Genomic DNA, 18,406 nt, shown 5'->3' with positions numbered 1-18,406 from the left:
GTCCCCTGGGAGGCTTGCTCACAAAGGTGGGACCTCCTGTGAGCAGGGGGCGTCAAGGCTTTTCTGTAGGCTCTCTGCTTCCCACTGTCAGAGCTACTCTTCTGAGGGCGGGCCCTTGGCTAGGGTTACTTCCTGCTCTTTGCCTCTACCCGCCCTCCTTCTGTTCTTGCTGTTTGAGCTCCAGGTGGAACAGCAGGTGGCTCCTCCCCTTCCAAGGGAAGTAGGCCCGGGCAGGCCTGAAGCCTGCTGGACTCCTGCAGTCCTCTGGGGGATTTGGTCAGCCCCGCCCCACCGGTCCTTCTCTCAGAGACCGGTAATCCAGGGGCTTGGCCTCAAAGTGCCATTGGTTTGACAGGCTGGATAAAGGAGGAAGTGGCCCGAAAACCGGAATATTCTTCCCGAAGGTCTGGATCCCTGAACAGCTGTGCCACTCGCTTGGCCCCGCCCCCATCGCCCTCTGCCTGTGACTTCCCCCCACTGCTCTCGGGAGATGCTGTCCCGCGGGTAAGTCCCCTCCACCACCTGTGTGGGTCCCACAGACTCCTGTTAATCTAGGTGGACGAGCATTGTTCACACCCTCAACAAATATGCCTCGATAAAGTCACCAGTCCCCCTGCCCTGAGTCGCTGTCCTGCCCTGTGAACGCTCTCTCCTTACCAGAAGGATACAAGACCTCCAGGCTCATATTCCCCTGCCTCCTCCCTGCCCCCACCCCAAATCTTTCCTCATTTTTAACCACTGGCCTGTGGTCCTCTGCGTCTGCCTCCTGTCTAGGATCTGTTTCCCCCTCGGGTAGTTCACATCACCTCAGACATGACAGTCTGAAGGCACATTTGAGAAAGCTCTTCCATTTCTAGGCACCCCCCCCCCCCACACACACACACACACATACACACACAGCTTGATTCTTTCACTGTACCCCACAGGAAGCAAACTTTGATAGATGAATAGTGACCAGACGCAGTGGACAGGTTCTGATGAAGATGTTGGTACTATGAACCTGTATGAGGCAGACATGATCTCTGTTTAGAGAGCTGCCATTCCAGCCAGAGATGACAGACTGGATACATAGGCAATAGCTAGGATTCTTCCAGACGGACGAAACATTAACTAACACATAGGAAAAGAAACAGCTTACAGTGCTAGCGAGTGATGTATTCTTGGAGACATAACTGGCTGACAGGGAGGGCTTCCAGAGGACGTGATGTTTGGGAACCAATGGGCAAAGGATAGTGTATTCACCCAGGAGGAAGCCATGGGCACCTTAGAGTTGCAGCTGGGTTTGGATGGTGAGTGCTGGTGACTCTGTGGGTTGTTTGCACAGGGCTCCTGCCGACTCTTGACTCTTGCTTTTCACACTCCTGTGATTCTTTCTGTGGTCACTCTTCCCTGCCAGCTTGTCCCTGCCAGCCTGAGGATGGTACTAAGACTTCCCATCTGGCTTGACAAGGCTTCTCCAGGCATAGAAACCTTCTTGGTTCCTTAGCCTGGACTTGTGGGACCTCTGCTTCGGAGATCCAGCCCCTTGCATACCAAAGTCCAGCAGCCTTGATCTGCTCACACCGAGCAACCCAAGGGCATGTTTCCCACACCCCCTCTGTGTCTTGGTCCATCAAGGGAGACCTGTATCCTCCATCTCCATCCCAGCATGCTCTGCTGTGCCAGGCATCTCCTTAACACCTACCTGATGGTGCCATGCTGTGGCAGACAGATCTCTGGCCCCAGATAGCTTTGGTTTTGTTTGGTTTTGTTTTTTTTTTTCACCTTCCCACTCACTCAAACCTCGTGACTGTGGGCAAGTTACTGAACAAGTTTTCACTTTTGTTTCTGAAATTGGGATAGGAACAAGTAAACAGTATTGTCATGATACAATAACAATGATCCAGTTGTCTCAGCTGGGAAGAGTGGTGTAGGACAACAGGAGAGAGGCTGAGATTGGAGGATCTTGAGTTTGAGGTTAGCCTGGGTCACATACAGCAAGACCCTGTCTAAATAAATAATAAAAACAAAGATTAGGGTTATTGCCCAGCAGGCATAAAACCCCAAGTTGGCTGGGCAGTGGTGGAACACACCCGTAATCCCAGAATTTAGGAGGCAGAGGCAGGAGGATCTCTAACTTCCAGGCTAGCCTGGTCTACAGAATGAGTTCCAAGACAGCTGAGGCTACACAGAGAAAGAAAACAGTCGTCTGCCGGTGTCTATGGGGAATGGATTCCAGAGCGACCGGAAGATACCAAACTATACAAATGTATTTGCATGTAACCTACACCAGTAAGACTGCATATTTTACCATCTCTGAGTACCTAATACAATGTAAATGCTATGTAAATCATCATATTGTATTATTGAGGAAATTGTGGCGAGGGGAAAGGGTCTGCACCTATCCAGTAGAAGCACACTTTCTGTCTATAGCTGGCTGAACCTGCAGATGCAAAATCAGAAGACAGAATCCACAGTAAAATGTTGAAACTGATGACATGAAGTCATACCACTTAGCAGTTATGTGGGTGAGGAAGACCTCCCAAGGGCAGGCTTGTACCATCACATTTGGCCTTCTAGCCCAGGCTTTAGCCTCCTGAATCCTGGGGTTATAGGCATGAGCCACCGCACCTGGTTACTTTAGTGGCTTTTCGGGTATGAACTTAGGAAACCTTGTGAAGTTTATTTATCAGGCAGAAATACCAAGGTTCAGAGAAGTCTAATCCATATAATGGTTGTGTTCTGTCCTCGGCACGTGCCCAGGGCCTCTCCTCCCTGCATCACCATTGATCTTGATGTGTTCTTTTATCCCTTGCTTCCCAAAGGAATCTCTTTTTCTTGTAGGTACTAGGCATTTATGTTTAGGACTATCAGCCTCCTTAAGTCTGCTTAAAACAAAGACAAAAATCCCAGCTGGTTAAAGGTTCAAATGGCGCAGTTACTTATATTGTTTGAATGCCCTGCTACTCCAAGGCCCTGTGCCTTGCTTCTTGGAAGATTGTCATTATCCTGCCTGAGGACAGGATGGGTGTTCCTTTTTATTAGAGCAACTCATTTTCTGGCTTGACATCTTTTAGATACACATCAAGGGTCAGGAGTATTAGGTGCCTCGTGAGCTCCTTCCCACCAAGTGGGCTTAATTCTGGAATGAGAGTCTCCGTCCTGGTGCAGTCAGTATGTCACCAGGCAGTATGGGACCTCCTGTGTGGCTGTTGTGTTGGGGGTCTGCCCCAGCAAGATGGATGGACTGGGTGGGCACAGATGGTGGGGTGCGTGCGAGTTGTGCTTCTATACATTCTATATATTCAAGATATGTCCTTGGCAGAGAGTAAGCGGCGTGCGGGGCAGGTAGGAGGCGTGCATGCTTGTAATCACGTCTGTTTAAGTGGAGCCATGAGTCTTTTGCTAGATATGTCTCGGGGTTGGACCCTGAAGGTTGGGATGGCGGCAAGCCAGGATGCTGGCAGATCTCCCTTTACTGGAAGCAGCTTTGCATGTGGTCTTCCCGAGCTCAGTCTATAGACGTTCTGGATCTTGCTTAGTGTAATACCCAAGCGTGCATATTTTCAGGGGTGTTAGCGAGAAGAGAAAGCCTAAAAGGAGGGTGGGAGGCGGGAAGGTTAAGTGATATTTTATGTTTTCAAGAATGATAGAGTACTTGTCGTAGACTGTTAACAAAACAAAACACCCTAAGGTCTTGCTATGTAGTCCAGTCTGGCTTCAGACCTGTGTTTATCCTCTTACCTCTGTCTTCCATGTGCTAGAATCACAGATGTGTGGTAGCAAGACTGCTGGTGGTAAAGGCCCGGGCTGCCCATAGGCTAAGCAAGTGCTTTGCTCAGAGCCACACTCGAGCCCTGTTTGTTTTTTAGAGTCTCTCATTACTCCTATATTTTGAGATACAACTATACACTGTGAATACATATTAAGCATACAACTAACTACAAGCTTACTCATGAAATTACTGGGCATGGTACAGAGAGAGCATCCAGGGCCTTTGCTACCACTGAGCTGCAGGCACCTCAGGCACCATACAGGGTTCTGTTTTTTTGTTTTTGAGACAGGGTTTCTCTGTGTAGCCCTGGCTGTCCTGGAACTCCCTTTGCAGACCAGGCTGGCCTGGAACTCAAAAATCTGCCTGCCTCTGTCTCCTGAGTGCTGGGATCAAAGGCGTGCGCCCCCACCTCCCGACTCATCATATAGTTTTTAAAAAGTGTAAGGGAGATGCCAGATGTGGTGGCAATGCTTCTACCTCCAGCTGCTGAGAGGTGGAGGCAGGAAGATTACAAACTCAAGGCTACAGAGTAAGTTCCAGGTTAGCCTGGGCAATTTAGTAAGACCCTATCTCAAAAAAAAAAAAGTAAAAAGAGAACTAGCTGGGGGCGTGGCCCTGTGGTCGAGCATTTGCCTTGCATGTTTGGAGTCCTAGGTTCAATACTTAGGACTGCAAATGTGTGGAGGGAATCAAATGAATAAGGAAAAGAAATAGGGCGGAGGATACACAGCAAGGACGATCACCAACGCATGCTCGCTCTCCATGCATATTTAAGAGACCGAGGGTCTGGGGTTTTTTTGCTTTTTAAAAAACAAGCAAACCAATAAACAAACAACATACAGAAAAACCCCAGGGTCTCACTATATAGCACTGGATGTCCTGGGACTCACTCATTGTATAGACCAGGTTGCCCTCAAACTCACAGAGAGCTGCCGGCCTATGCCTCCCAAGTGCTGGGATTAAAGGCATGTGTTACCATGGCCAGCAAGGCCTGAGGTTCTAATTTCAGAATTACAAAAAAAAAAAAATACCAGAACTAACCAATCAAAACACTTCAAACCAACCAACCAACCAACCAATCCCTAAAGGCTGTGAGGTGTGTAGTTGTCCCGCCTCCCTTTTCCAGCAGGCTGTGCCCCTACCTGAGGACAACACCAATAGCAGTTTCTTGAGTCTTCTGTTGGGCAGCTTGTTTTCCCTCTGGTCTTGGTTTGATAGTGTTTCACTTTTTGGTACTTATACTAGGGATCATATACACAGGGTACCATGAGCCTTAAGGCTGAGGGCTCCTAAAGGTCACCATCCCTGTGAGCTCCTGCCCACCCAGCCCTCCCTGCTCATAGTCAGGGAATAGGAAAGAGGCCGAGGCTCGGGATGGCAGAGCTGCACAAGGTTGCTGTGTGTGGGCTCTCAGCTGTGAGGAAAGCATCACTGGACAAGGAGTCTGTTGGCGACTGTTCTTTGGGTCCCGAGGGCTGGCAAGCAGAATTCAAAAATCATTGGCTTTGAAATTATTTAGGTCTGAATCCTGCAACTCACTAAGGATAAGACCTGGGGCAATTCTTCAAACGTCTCTGCCTCCATTTCCTTGTCTGTAAAATGGGGATGAAGATAGTGCCTGTGGTAATGAGGCTGTGGTGACCTGTAACTCACAGGAGGCATGAAAATGACATTGTAGCACCGAGTCTGGCCTGCTGTGACACTCCTTTAAATGGCAGTGCCACTGCACACGATCATTATTAGATCTGAATGGAAGCAGCTGCAGGAGGAGAAGGGCTGATCTGGTGATGTGAACATTCACTGTGTGTGACTCTTGGGACTGAGCCCCGCGTGCGTGTCCGTCCTTCACCTCTTGAGTCATGAATATTTAGTGCCATGTTCCTGCAGCCTTTGATGGCAGCCTGTGGGAAGTGGGCCCTCCCCTCCCCTGCCACCCTTTGGGCTCCTCTTCCCCTGTTCTGAAAAGAGAAGTACAAGTGAGTTCCCCTAAGGGGTCGGCCGCGCCCCTTCCTGTCTCCGCCCTGCTGGCTGCCCTGGGCCAGTAGAGTGTGGCCCAGGAGCAGGACAGCAGGTTGGCTTTGGAGGCCTAGGCTCTGAGAACCTTGCCTGGGGCTCAGCACTAGAGTTTGTACGTGCCTGCCCAGACAGACTGTCCCCTCCACATTTTCTGCAGCCAGTTCACCAAGAGCCCCAGGATGGTGAGGTAAGGGCCTGGGACCCACGGAAGATAGGAAACAAGGTGGCCTGGAGCCTAGGGGATATCCCCTCACTGCCTTGTGCACCTTTAGGTGGTTTCACCGGGACCTCAGTGGACCTGATGCCGAGACCCTACTCAAGGGCCGGGGAGTCCCTGGGAGCTTCCTGGCTCGGCCCAGCCGCAAGAACCAGGGTGACTTCTCCCTCTCCGTCAGGTGGGTGGCCCTCCCTGCACCTTGGTAGCTCCTTGTGTGGGTCCTGAGCATTCTTGGGTTCCCCGAGATGTGTTGCCTCCTCACGACACATTTCTTCCCTTATGTCCCTGCCCGTAGCCCTAGCACGTGCCCACAACTGTCATATGTCCACTCCATGCCCATGTGCTCTTGCATTGAGACCTCTGTCCCCCAAGCCCACCCCGCTGCCGCTCTCGTCCCTGGAGACTCACTACCTGGTGCCTTGCAGGGTGGATGACCAGGTGACCCATATTCGGATCCAGAACTCAGGGGACTTCTATGACCTGTACGGAGGGGAGAAGTTTGCCACGCTGACAGAGCTGGTGGAGTATTACACTCAGCAGCAGGGCATCCTGCAGGACCGGGACGGCACCATCATCCACCTCAAGTACCCACTGAACTGCTCGGACCCCACCAGCGAGAGGTGAGGGGCATTGCAGGTTGGCCCTGTCCTTTGAGATAAGTGTAAAGGGATGAATATCCAGACCAGGTGACCTTCTGTTCACTGTTCGCTCCTCCTCCCTGGTCTCCACACCTGCTCCCTCCTCACCCTAGAGCCTCTTCTCTCTGTAGCCTGATGACTCCCGTGTCTAACCAATCCCCTGTCTCCTGAGGAAGCCAGAGAAGGGTTCCCCTGGCCTTCCTGCAGGGTTCCTGCTGCCTAGCAACCTCATCCTGAGAGTAACAGAGGCCACTCCTTGTCACTGGTGTTTCTCATCAGGTTGGCCCTGTTACTAGAAAGCTCTTCCTTCTGTGGGACCCTGGTACCTTCTTCCAGCTCTCTATACAGGGGCTCTAGGTCCCTGTCTTAATAAGGTCTTAGAGGTCCACGGGTTCTGGGGTACTCACAGACTTATCTCAGCAACACACTGAGGTGGAGCTGGACAGGGCTTGGTGGCAGCAAGGTCACTGATGTGGTCACAGGTATAGAAGGGCCCAGGCTTACCTGACTCGAGGAACCCGGCAGGATATCTCCCACCAGTGCTGCAAAGACACGGCCCCCACCGCTGGGCTGGCTGTTCTCGTGTGGTCTTCTCAAAGCATGTGCCAAGGGAAGGTCATGGAGCCCTCCTTCCCCTGGGGCTCATCTTAGCTGTATAGCGTGGTGACTGACTGACAGCTCCCTATTAACTCTAGGGCTTTCTTATGGACTCCAGGGAGGGCTATGCCTACCTGGTCCTGTGCTGTGTTTGTATATTTACAATTGAAATGATTCCGAACTTGACCCCCACACCCTCAATCCTCTGCTGGGGCATGAACCCAGGGCCTTGCCTGTGAACCAGGGTCTTGTCAGTGAACCAGAGTCCTGTCCGTGAACCCAGGGCCTTGTCCGAGTTTAGTGCGTGCTTCGTCACAGAGCTACCTTCCACGCAGTTTTTAAGTCTGTTTTGAGATTCGTACCTACAGACCTAGCTCAATAGTTTTTTGTTTGTTTGTTTGTTTTCAAGACAGGGTTTCTCTGTGTAGCTCTGGCTGTCCTGGAACTCACTCTGTAGACCAGGCTGGCCTCAAACTCAGAAATCCACCTGCCTCTGCCTCCCAAGTGCTGGGATTAAAGGTGTGCGCCACCACCACCTGGCTAGCTCAATAGTTTTGTTCAGTTACTGATTGAAACTTGGGACTGAAGGTTGTTGGCTATGATTCAGTTGGTGAGTGGTTGCCTACCGTGCATTAAACTCTGGGTTCGATTCCCTGGAATGCATAAACCTGGTGTAGCCCAGGTGGAGGCAGGAAGACCAGAAGGAGATCAGGGTCATCCTCAGTTAGATAGCAGGTTTGAGGTCAGATTGGGCTACATGAGACCCTGACTTAAAAAACTAAACAAGCAGAAGAGAGGTGGAACCATAGGCCTTTCATCCCAGCACTCAAGTGAGGCAAGGGAAGGTGGATGTCTGGAAGTTCAAGGCTAGCCTGGTCTATCAAGTAAGTTCCAGCACAGCCAGGGCTCCACAGAGAAACCCTGTCGTGAAAAACCCAAACCCCCAAACAAAACTAAACAAAACAACAACAAAACTCCAACCCAAACAAACAATAAAAAACACTAAGAAAGCCACAAACAAACAAACAAACCACCACCACTTCTAAGAATATAGATCATGAAAGACTTGGGGAAAGCCCTGTGTTTCACCCCTTGCCAGCCAACACCAAGGAGCTGGAGGACACTTCCTTGAAGGTTTTCCTCTTCTGCTGCTGAATGGGAAGGGAGGACACACCCCAGGCTGTCTCTCCTCTCCTCCCTGCAACCCTCGGGATGGTTTGGCCTCTAAGATTCTCTTTTAGCTCCTTGTTTTCATCTTTGTTGCTGTCCCAAGCCAGGATGCGCCCAGCTAGAGGAGATAGATCATGGAGGTACAGCTGGACAGTGGCTGGTGTGTTCTCTGTGATAGGGAAGAAGGTGGGAGCGAAGCAGGCGGTAGGAGAACAGGCCAGGGCAGTGGTGAAGAACGGGACACCCTGTGGATGATAGACCCCGACGGGGCTGCGGACTCCGAGACACTTTGGATGACCATCTGGGACACTGTCTCATCCCTAATCTTCGTGTGTGTGTGTGTGTGTGTGTGTGTGTGTGTGTGTGTGTAAACCATGACCCAACACTCCTTCTGTCCTTGTCCCTCCTCTTCTGGGAAATTTGCATTTGTCCCCTCAATAGTGAACTCTCCGCCTGTGGTCTGTTCACATTTGCATGGTGACTTCCTCATCCTGTCCCTGAGGGAAGGAGCTGAGGCCCCTCACACTGCTTGGGGTCTCTGACCTGTCCCTGAGGTGGGCTAGGATGGCCCAGGAGGCCTGGGTTGGGGTAGGAGCTTCTGAAGGGCCTTGAGCTATGGTGTCCTCTGGACAGAGTTGGGAAGGACCAGGAGGACTGAGCCCCGTTCCCCCACCCCCCATCCTTGCGGTTGGAAAATGCTGCCCCCCCCCCCCACGAGCTGAAGAAACATCTCAACCTCACTTCTCACTCTCTCCCCAGAAGGAGTTTTGTGTTTTTTCCATCACGTGGTTTCCTGTGAGGCTAGGCATTGTGGGGCTACAGTTTCCTCCTGGGAAGAGGGTGCTTCACGGAAAGGTCCTTAGTTCTGCTTTCTGCGCGGCGGGCCCCTCAAAGCTCCTGGGAGCCCCTCTGAACCCCTGGAGCCCTGAAGCCTACTCTCTTCTCAGTAGAATGTTTGTGCTCCCCCCCTTCCCCAGATGCATTCTCTCTCAGTCCTTCTAGCCGGCTGTCTCCTCTGGCACCCACTGCCTTCTGTGGTTTGGGTCCATCTACGTTTTCCTGTCCCTCCTTTTAACTCAGTCAGAGTCTGTCTCATGGGGACACTTCATTCTGTTCCTCCAAATATTCTGGATACTGTCTTTCTGTGTCTTGGGACCAGTCAAGAAAGGCTTTATTTAGGTTTTGGCTAGAGCCCTTCCTTCATTTTTTCTTTCTTTGCTTTCTTCCTTCCTTCCTTCCTTGTTCCCTTCCTTCCTTCCCTCCTTCCTTCCCTCCTTCCTTCTGGTTTTCCTTTCTGTTTATCCTGCCCTGGGGATAGAACCCAGGGTTTTCCATGTCCTGCTGTGATGCAGCATCAGTCTCCGTGGTTAGAACTCTGTGGAGGTTTGTCGCTAAGGATCTAAGACCTAGGGCCAGGGTGCGAGTGCTTGACCTCTTCTTTCTTACTGAAAAGTAGAGAAGATGGCAATCTGTCAGCTTTTGTTTTGTTTCTTTGTTTAAAAAGAATTGGTCACATTTTCTTGTGTGCCATAGCACCGCATGTACCGATCAGAGGTCAGCTGCTCAGGCCTGGTTCTCTCTCCATGAGGCTCCTGGGGATTGGATTTAAGTGGTGAGCTTACAGAGGCAACATTTTTACCCTCTGAGCCATCTCACGTGAGCTGTTTTCTATCTGTCTTCCTGACTGTCTGTCTTTCCTCCCTCCCTCCATCCCTCCCCCCTCCCTTTCTCTTTTTGGAGACAGCCTTTAGCTCAGGCTGGCTTGGAGTTCACTGTGTAGACTAGGCTAGCCTCACACTTACAGTGATCCTCTTGCTTCTGCCAACCCAGGGCTGTTTTCACAGGTCTGTATCACCAGGCCTGGCTGCTTGTTTTGTTTTTGAGATAGGGTCCCACTGTGTAGCTCAGGCTGGCCTGAAACTTAACATGTAGAGCAGGCTGGGCCTCGTTGAGACAGTTCTGCACAGCCTGCTGAATGCTGGGATTATAAAGGTGAGCCGTCATTCTCAGCCGTTTATTCATTTATGTATTTTTAGAAGAAGGCAAGCCTTGATGGCATGTTTGTGTAGATTATGCTGGCCTTAAATTTACTACCACGTCTCCTAAGGAGATGGAATTCTAGCTCCGCACTGGGATTATAGCGCAAAGTCTGGCTTTTTCCTCGCAGCATTTCCTGAGTTAGTAGTGTAGTGGTGGATTTGAAAGCTTGTAGCTGCAGCCTGGCAGGTAGCAGGTCTCTGCGCTCACTCGGGCACGTAGTTACCATCTTTGCAATGTGCTCTCTCTAGGTGGTATCATGGCCACATGTCTGGAGGGCAGGCAGAGTCACTGCTGCAGGCCAAGGGCGAGCCCTGGACGTTTCTTGTGCGTGAGAGTCTCAGCCAGCCTGGCGATTTTGTACTCTCTGTGCTTAACGACCAGCCCAAGGCTGGCCCCGGTTCCCCGCTCAGGGTCACTCACATCAAGGTTATGTGCGAGGTGAGTCAGCCAGGCTGTGGGGAAGGCCTCATGCTGGAGCATCAGTGGGTTGCCTTTAAGACTGTGGGTGCCAGGAGGGGGACTCAGCCCTGAGGGGTGGCCCTACTCGGTGCCCTTCAGGGTGGACGCTATACTGTGGGCGGCTCGGAGACGTTCGACAGCCTCACGGACCTGGTGGAGCACTTCAGGAAGACAGGGATCGAGGAAGCCTCAGGCGCCTTTGTCTACCTGCGCCAGGTGAGGGGCCAACCTGCTCGCCTCTTCCCCTGAGCCATCGGAGATGTGGCTTTCCGCGGTCTCTTCTTGCCCTGACTTCTTGCCCTCCCTCACCCCAGCCTTATTATGCCACTCGGGTAAATGCAGCCGACATTGAGAACCGGGTCTTGGAACTGAACAAGAAGCAACAGTCGGAGGACACAGCCAAGGCTGGCTTCTGGGAGGAGTTTGAGGTGTGTGGTGGGGACAGCAGGGCTGGGGTGGAGGAGGCCACTTTGCTCTCTTTACCTGCCTCTGACTGTGGCCTCTGCACCGTGGGCTGGAGACTCAGTTCTCTCACATTTCAGAGTCTGCAGAAACAGGAGGTAAAGAACTTGCACCAGCGTCTGGAAGGGCAGCGGCCAGAGAACAAGGGCAAGAACCGCTACAAGAACATTCTTCCCTGTGAGCGCCAGCAGCCCTGCCCTCACCACCTCCCAGCGACTCCTCCTACCCCATGCCATCCCCACTGTCCAGTAGCGCTCCCCTCCCCAAGGAAGCCCAAGCCTTCACTCCCTAAGAGCCTCCCTGCAACTGCCCGGCAGTGATTCCCACCCTGCCACGCCTTGCTCCCATCCTAGACACATTTTCCCTGCCTGCTGTCCTATCTATGGGTCTGTAGCTCTGGAGACAAGAACATCTGTTGGCTTGGGAAGGGTTTGCCCTGGGGTGTGGCCCAAGCTGTTCATTCTCTATCCATGCCAGTTGACCACAGCCGAGTGATCCTGCAGGGGCGTGACAGTAACATCCCAGGCTCTGACTATATCAATGCCAACTATGTTAAGGTGAGTGGGGTGACCTATGTGGGAACAGATGCTGGCCTCAGAGAGCTCCCTGTGTCTTGGGGGTCTATGGGTACAGATGCCTCTAGGGTTGGATCTGATATCTCTTGTGGGGGTGATGGTGGGTGGCACAGGCACACCCAGTGCCTAGGGATTCACTGTCCTTGGTTGGATCTCTGTGCTTGCACCCAGAACCAGCTGCTAGGTCCTGATGAGAACTCTAAGACCTACATCGCCAGCCAGGGCTGTCTGGACGCCACAGTCAATGACTTTTGGCAGATGGCTTGGCAGGAGAACACTCGAGTCATCGTCATGACGACCAGAGAAGTGGAGAAAGGCCGGGTATGGCAAAGCCCCACCTTCCTGACTCCTACTCCTCCTCAGTCCTTGTTCACTACCTACCATACAGAAGCGCCATCGGGCTCGTGCGACAGCTCAGAGGGTTAGCCGTCCTCGCCGCAGGCCTGACATCATGAGTGCTGTCCTTTTTTTTTGGTTTTCTGAGACAGAGTTTCTCTGTGTAGACCTGGCTGCCCTGGAACTCACTCTGCAGACCAGGCTAGCCTCAAACTCAGAAATCTGCCTGCCTCTGCCTCCCAGAGTGCTGGGATTACAGGCGTGTGCCACCACTGCTTGGCGAGTGCGATCCTTGGGACCCAAGGATAGGAGAGAACTGGCTTCTGCAAGTTATCCTCTAACTGTTACATGCAAGCCATAGCACATGTGTACCCAGACGTATACAATTACCCAGAAATCAATCTAAGTTTATGGATATATACACCACACACACACACACACACACACACACACACACACACACTCTTCACACACTCACACCATAACCCATGTATGTATCTGTACACACATGCACACCATTTTTCATGTGTGTATCTGTACACACATGTACACCATCCTCCATGTGTGTATCTGTACACATATGCACACCATAACCCCATGTATATATCTATACACACATGCACACTGTCCCCCATGCATGTATCTGTACACACACGCACACCATCCCATGTATCTGTACACACATGCATACCATCTCATGTATGTATCTATACACACATGCACAACATCCCATGTATGTATCTGTATACACATGCATACCATCCTTCATGTATGTATCTATACACACATACACACCATCCCATGTATGTATCTGTACACACATGCACACTCTCCCCCATGTATGTATCTGTATACATATGCATACCATTTGCCTTGTATGTATCTGTATACACATGCACATCATCCCCCATGTATGTGTCTATACACACATGCACGTCATCCCCCATGTATGTATTTATACACACATGCACATCATCCCCCATGTATGTATCTATACACACATGCACATCATCCACTATGTATGTATCTATACACACATGCACATCATCCCCCATGTATGTATCTATATACACATGCACACCATCCCCCCATGTATGTATCTATACACACATGCACATCATCCCCCATGTATGTATCTGTACCCACATGCACATCATCCCCCATGTATGTATCTATACACACATGCACACCATCCCCCCATGTATGTATCTGTACACACATGCACATCATCCCCCATGTATGTATCTATACACACATGCACACATCCCCCCATGTATGTATCTATACACACATGCACATCATCCCCCATGTATGCATCTATACACACATGCACACCATCCCCCCATGTATGTATCTGTACACATATACACACCATCCCATGTATGCATCTGTACACACATGCACATCATCCCCTCATGTATGTATCTGTACATACATGCACACTATCCTTCCATGTATATATCTATACACACATGTACACCATTCCCCCCAATATATATCTATATATACATTCAGAAACAATATTCAGGTCCTTGTCTTGGGCCTGGAAGGAGCCCCAGGCCCTGCCTGTGTGCTCTATCCTTTCTCGTGCTCTTTGCAGAACAAATGTGTCCCTTACTGGCCCGAGGTGGGCACTCAGCGCGTCTATGGGCTCTACTCTGTGACCAACTCTAGAGAACACGACACAGCAGAATACAAACTTCGAACATTACAGCTCTCCCCACTGGACAATGTGAGTGTCCCCAAGCTCGCACATTCATACATTCGTGAGCCTTTCTTTAATTTACTTTCTAGCCTGTTGGGGGCGGGGAGGAACAAGGACAAGGATATTGTGTGGCAGTAGCAGGCATTACCTCTTTGTCCTTGGCCTAGGGGGACCTGGTTCGGGAGATATGGCACTACCAGTACCTGAGCTGGCCTGACCATGGGGTTCCCAGTGAGCCTGGGGGTGTCCTCAGCTTCCTGGACCAGATCAACCAGCGACAGGAAAGTTTGCCCCACGCAGGGCCCATCATTGTGCATTGCAGGTGAGCGCTGTAATGTGGAGTTAGTGTAAAGAAAAGAAAAGAACAGCTAGGGGCTCAGAGCCGGCTGAGAGGTTAGGAGCTCTGAGCTCTTCCAGAGGACCTGATTTGATTCCCAGCACCTACAAAGTGACTCATAACCTACCGTAACTTCAATCCCAGGGGATTCAACACCATCTTATAGCCTACTAAGGGCACTGTACAAAGACACGTGCAGGCACAACACCCACACATGCAAAATTAAACTAACAGACAAGGAACAATGCTGAGTCAGCACTGTCCGTTGCTGGCAAGGCGTGGATAGGGACTCACAGAAAGCTTCCCCCTGACCCCAGCTTCTGGGCTCCCTCACTACTCCAGGCCTACTCTGTGACTGGCCTGGTCCCCAGCCCTTAGCAGGGGAGACGGGGTTGTTACAGCAGGGTACAGACTTGCTGCTCCGATTTCTTTCTCAGCTGTCTTCTTCACAACTTCTATCTGGGGTTAGTGTTGCCATTTATGGCTCTGTGGCTGGCTAAGAGGTGGTTGGCTGAGAGGTTGGCATGGGGGAGAGGTCCTAAAATGAGGTGGCCTTGCCTTGGTTGGTGGGGACAAGTGAGGGGTCTTTGACAGAGGCCACTTGTTTATTACCAGCTGTGTGACCTTGGGCAAGGTACCCTGCCCCTGCCCCCCAGACAGGGCTTCTCTGTGTAACACAGCCCAGGCTGTCCTGGAAGTCAGCTCTGTAGACCAGGCTGGCCTTGAACTCACAGAGATCTGCCTCTCTAGTGCTGGGATTAAAGACCTTGTCTTTTTAAAGAAAAGTTTCTGTGTCTGAGTGTATGTCTCTGCATGTATCTGTGCATGTGTGTTTCTGTGTGTGTGTGTGTGTGTGTGATTGGTGGCTCCTTATGCCCGACATGGGGAAACAGGAACCAGTTTAGTCCCCTTCCTATTCTGTCCTGTAATACCAGGCCTGTGGGCCCTTCAGACCCCTCCTTCTCCCCGCTAATGACTGACCTGCAGCTCAGCTGGAAGTACCCCTCCCATGCTGTCTTGGGGGCCAAATTCTGCCCTCTGCCATCTTGGGGCAGTTTATCCCCAAGAACCTGTCTGCCACCCCTCCCTATTCACGTTCTTCTTGAAATCCCCAGGGCCTTTATTTAGAAATCACAGGAAGGAAGTGGTATGGGGTGTTATTTTTGACAATCTGGGTTTGAAATTGACAGCTCAGCTAGGGCACGAGTGGCATGGACCAGGCCGTGGGTGGGTCTGGGGTCCGTTTGCCCAAGGTTGGTGGTAGAGGAGCACCTGGGCAAAGGGGGGCATGCTGGCACTTTCTCCACTGTGCGTCCTGGGCTAGCCCTTACCTTTCTGCTATGTGGAAGAAAAGAGAAATGAAGTTCCACAGACAGAAGGTTAAATGCTACCTCTGCTCTCTGTCTGTCTGTCTGTCTGTCTGTGTGTGCGTGTTGCTGAGGTGGAGACCACAGGGCCTCAAACATGCTAAACACATGCTTTACCACTGAGCCATACCCTAAGTCAAATGTAACTCTGTGTGTGTGTGTGTGTTTCCCATGTCTCTATGTGTCTCAGCAGCCTGAAACTTGCTAGGTAGACCAGGCTAGCCTTGAATTCACAGAAGTCCACTGTGTCTGCCTCCTAGTACTGGGATCTACAGTGTGTACTCTGGGCTTTCTACCTGATTTTTTGAGGCTTTCTCACTGAACTTCGAGCTTATCAACCTTCAGCTAGGCTGACTGGCCAGGGAGGAGCTGTCTTTCCTTCTATTACCCACTGGTGATGTGGTCATGTGACCACTCTGCCTGGCTTTCCCCTCCCCCATGCTTGCTTGCATGATCGCCATTGAATAACTTTTTTTTTTTTTTTTTTAAAGACAGGGTTTCTCTGTGTAGCCTTGACTGTCCTGGACCTTGCTCTGTAGAATAGAATAAACTGGCCTTGAACTCCCCAGATCCACCTGCCTCTGCCTCCCAAGTGCTGGGATTAAAGGGGTGCAGGACCACCGAAAGAATCACTCCAAATGTAACTCTTGAAGGCAGGAACGGGGCTTGGGGAGCCCAGGGACCCGAGGAAAGGCAGGGCAGTGACAGGTTGTGGGTCACATTTCTCCGAGAGGTGAATGAGTATAGCCATCCTTTGGGAGGAGGGAGGAGTGCAGCGGGAAGTGGGGGGATAGATGCTTGGAAGGAGGGAAAAGGTGTCTGTACCTCAAAACAGGACCCAGCTTGTATATCCTGTGATGGGGGCAGAAGCATGGATATAGAGCTAGGCATACACCCCTCTCCCCCCCCCCCCCGTTAGTGCCCTAGTGACCTACACGCATGACTAACCCCTGTGTCTGGAGCCTTATGTGGAGACACATACAGAGAGAGAGACATATAGTATACACACACACACACACACACACACACGTAGACGCATACATAGATGCACATGCCCACGCACACACATGTGCTTACACATTCACACGCATACACACGCTCGCGCCTTAGGGTGGACCCCGAGACTCACCACTTCCTGGGGAGGGCCAGGCCTCTGACGGGGGTCCCTTGTCTCCGCAGCGCTGGCATCGGCCGTACGGGCACCATCATTGTCATCGATATGCTAATGGAGAGCATCTCCACCAAGGGTGAGGAGTCCTGGGGAGTGCATGTGGGTGTGAGACAGGGGCAAGCAGTCCCTTGGCCTTCGCCCACCCTGAAGTTCCCCTGTCACTCCTGTCCAGGGCTAGACTGTGACATTGACATCCAGAAGACCATCCAGATGGTACGGGCACAGCGCTCCGGCATGGTGCAGACAGAGGCACAGTACAAGTTTATTTATGTAGCCATTGCCCAGTTCATTGAGACGACCAAGAAGAAACTGGAGATCATACAAGTGTGTCCAGAGCGGGGCTGGTGGGGGGCAGGGGAGAGTGGGCATCACCTAGTCCTGCTGGTATCACCATCCTCCCACCACACCTTTGCCCACAGTCCCAGAAGGGCCAGGAGTCTGAGTATGGGAATATCACCTACCCTCCCGCTGTGAGGAGTGCCCACGCCAAAGCTTCCCGTACTTCCTCCAAGTGAGTGACCCTGCTTGCCTTCCCAGAATCCATGCCCTCCTGCCCAGCCTTAGCTGTCGGGTTTTGGAGTGAACTAGTGTGGAGGTTGGAGAAACCCTGGCTCGAGGTCAAGCTTCTTCCTGTTCACTCTGTTCTTCAGTTGTCCCTGAAGTGCCCATTAGGACCCTGTGTGGGCCTGTGCTGTGGACGCCTGTGGGAGAAGCAGTCTCTGCCCCTGGGAGATTCGGGTCTAGTGTACAGAGAGTTGAGCCGCTTGTTTTCCTGGCTTCACACCTGAGAGTCTTGGAGGGGCTTGCTGTCCCTCCCTGCTGTGCTGGGTCACCCTGCACAGTCTCCAGATGTCTCCTGTCCCCTCCCCACCCCAGACACAAGGAGGAGGTGTACGAAAACGTGCACGGCAAGAGCAAGAAGGAAGAGAAAGTGAAGAAGCAGCGCTCGGCAGACAAGGAGAAGAACAAAGGTTCTCTCAAGAGGAAGTGAGCCCGGCCGGGCATTCGTCCCTCCGCAGGTGGCCATGGTGTGGCCCCTTCTGTGTGCTCTTTCTCTCCCTGTCCCCAACCCCCAACTTCAGACGTGCATGGGACGGGTCACAACCTCCCCCTCCCCTCTGGGCGTGTCCCTAGATCTTGTATCCCCTTCCCAGGCCCCAGACAACCTTTGATCCACTTCCTCTCTTTTATTTGCAGCATCAGCCATAATCCCTGCAAAGGCCTCCAGCAGACCGAGACCCACCCGCCCGTGGCTCACAGCAGACCCTAGGGCCACCTTCGTCTTCTTGTAATTTAAGTGACTGTGGTCATCCGAATCTGTATATAGATCAGCAAGTCCCCAGGGAGAGCTGGACCCTTCTATTCTTGTAAATAAAGCCCCTGGACCACTGTGTATTGCCTCCAGTTCTGTGCCCCTTGTATCCAGCGACTCTGGGCAGAATGGGTTGGGATGTCATGCATAAAAGTCCAGCCTCTGCAGTCAGGTAGACCTGGTTCTGGGTATGGCTTCACACGACTAGATGCCCATGGAAGGCTTAGATTGCTCTATGTTCTCTCTCTCT

The 18,406-nt window shown here is 51.7% G+C and overlaps 1 protein-coding gene across 4 annotated transcripts; it reads left to right on the top strand.

The window, feature by feature from the left end:
• Nucleotides 1-254: 254 nt before the first annotated feature.
• On the top strand, nt 255-18,237 carry Ptpn6 (protein tyrosine phosphatase non-receptor type 6). 4 transcript variants are annotated; one of them, XM_052174820.1, is made up of 16 exons: nt 255-504; nt 6,043-6,165; nt 6,413-6,607; nt 10,681-10,870; nt 10,991-11,107; nt 11,206-11,319; nt 11,434-11,530; nt 11,831-11,910; nt 12,100-12,249; nt 13,865-13,996; nt 14,137-14,291; nt 16,853-16,920; nt 17,017-17,168; nt 17,264-17,355; nt 17,721-17,872; nt 18,042-18,237. In XM_052174820.1, exons 1-15 carry the CDS (start codon nt 491-493, stop codon nt 17,833-17,835), a joined length of 1,794 nt encoding a protein of 597 aa, XP_052030780.1. In that variant the 5' UTR covers nt 255-490; the 3' UTR covers nt 17,836-17,872; nt 18,042-18,237. The 4 variants fall into 4 exon arrangements, with proteins under 4 accessions (XP_052030780.1, XP_052030779.1, XP_052030781.1 ...); XM_052174819.1 differs by having other exon boundaries at nt 257-504; nt 17,721-17,863; XM_052174821.1 differs by lacking the exon at nt 255-504 and adding an exon at nt 5,783-5,957 and having other exon boundaries at nt 17,721-17,863.
• Nucleotides 18,238-18,406: the final 169 nt, after the last annotated feature.

Source organism: Apodemus sylvaticus, chromosome 2 (genome assembly GCF_947179515.1).
Source record: "Apodemus sylvaticus chromosome 2, mApoSyl1.1, whole genome shotgun sequence".
Lineage (NCBI taxonomy): Eukaryota > Metazoa > Chordata > Mammalia > Rodentia > Muridae > Apodemus > Apodemus sylvaticus.
Note: the sequence above shows the minus strand (reverse complement) of the source record. Positions and strands in the feature narration are given on the sequence as shown.

Excerpts from the sequence above, each read along its gene's own strand:
- Ptpn6 (XM_052174820.1), top strand. Across the intron at positions 12,250-13,864 it reads GAGAAGTGGAGAAAGGCCGG|AACAAATGTGTCCCTTACTG; the intron begins GTATGGCAAAGC and ends TGCTCTTTGCAG. Across the intron at positions 17,169-17,263 it reads AGAAACTGGAGATCATACAA|TCCCAGAAGGGCCAGGAGTC; the intron begins GTGTGTCCAGAG and ends CTTTGCCCACAG.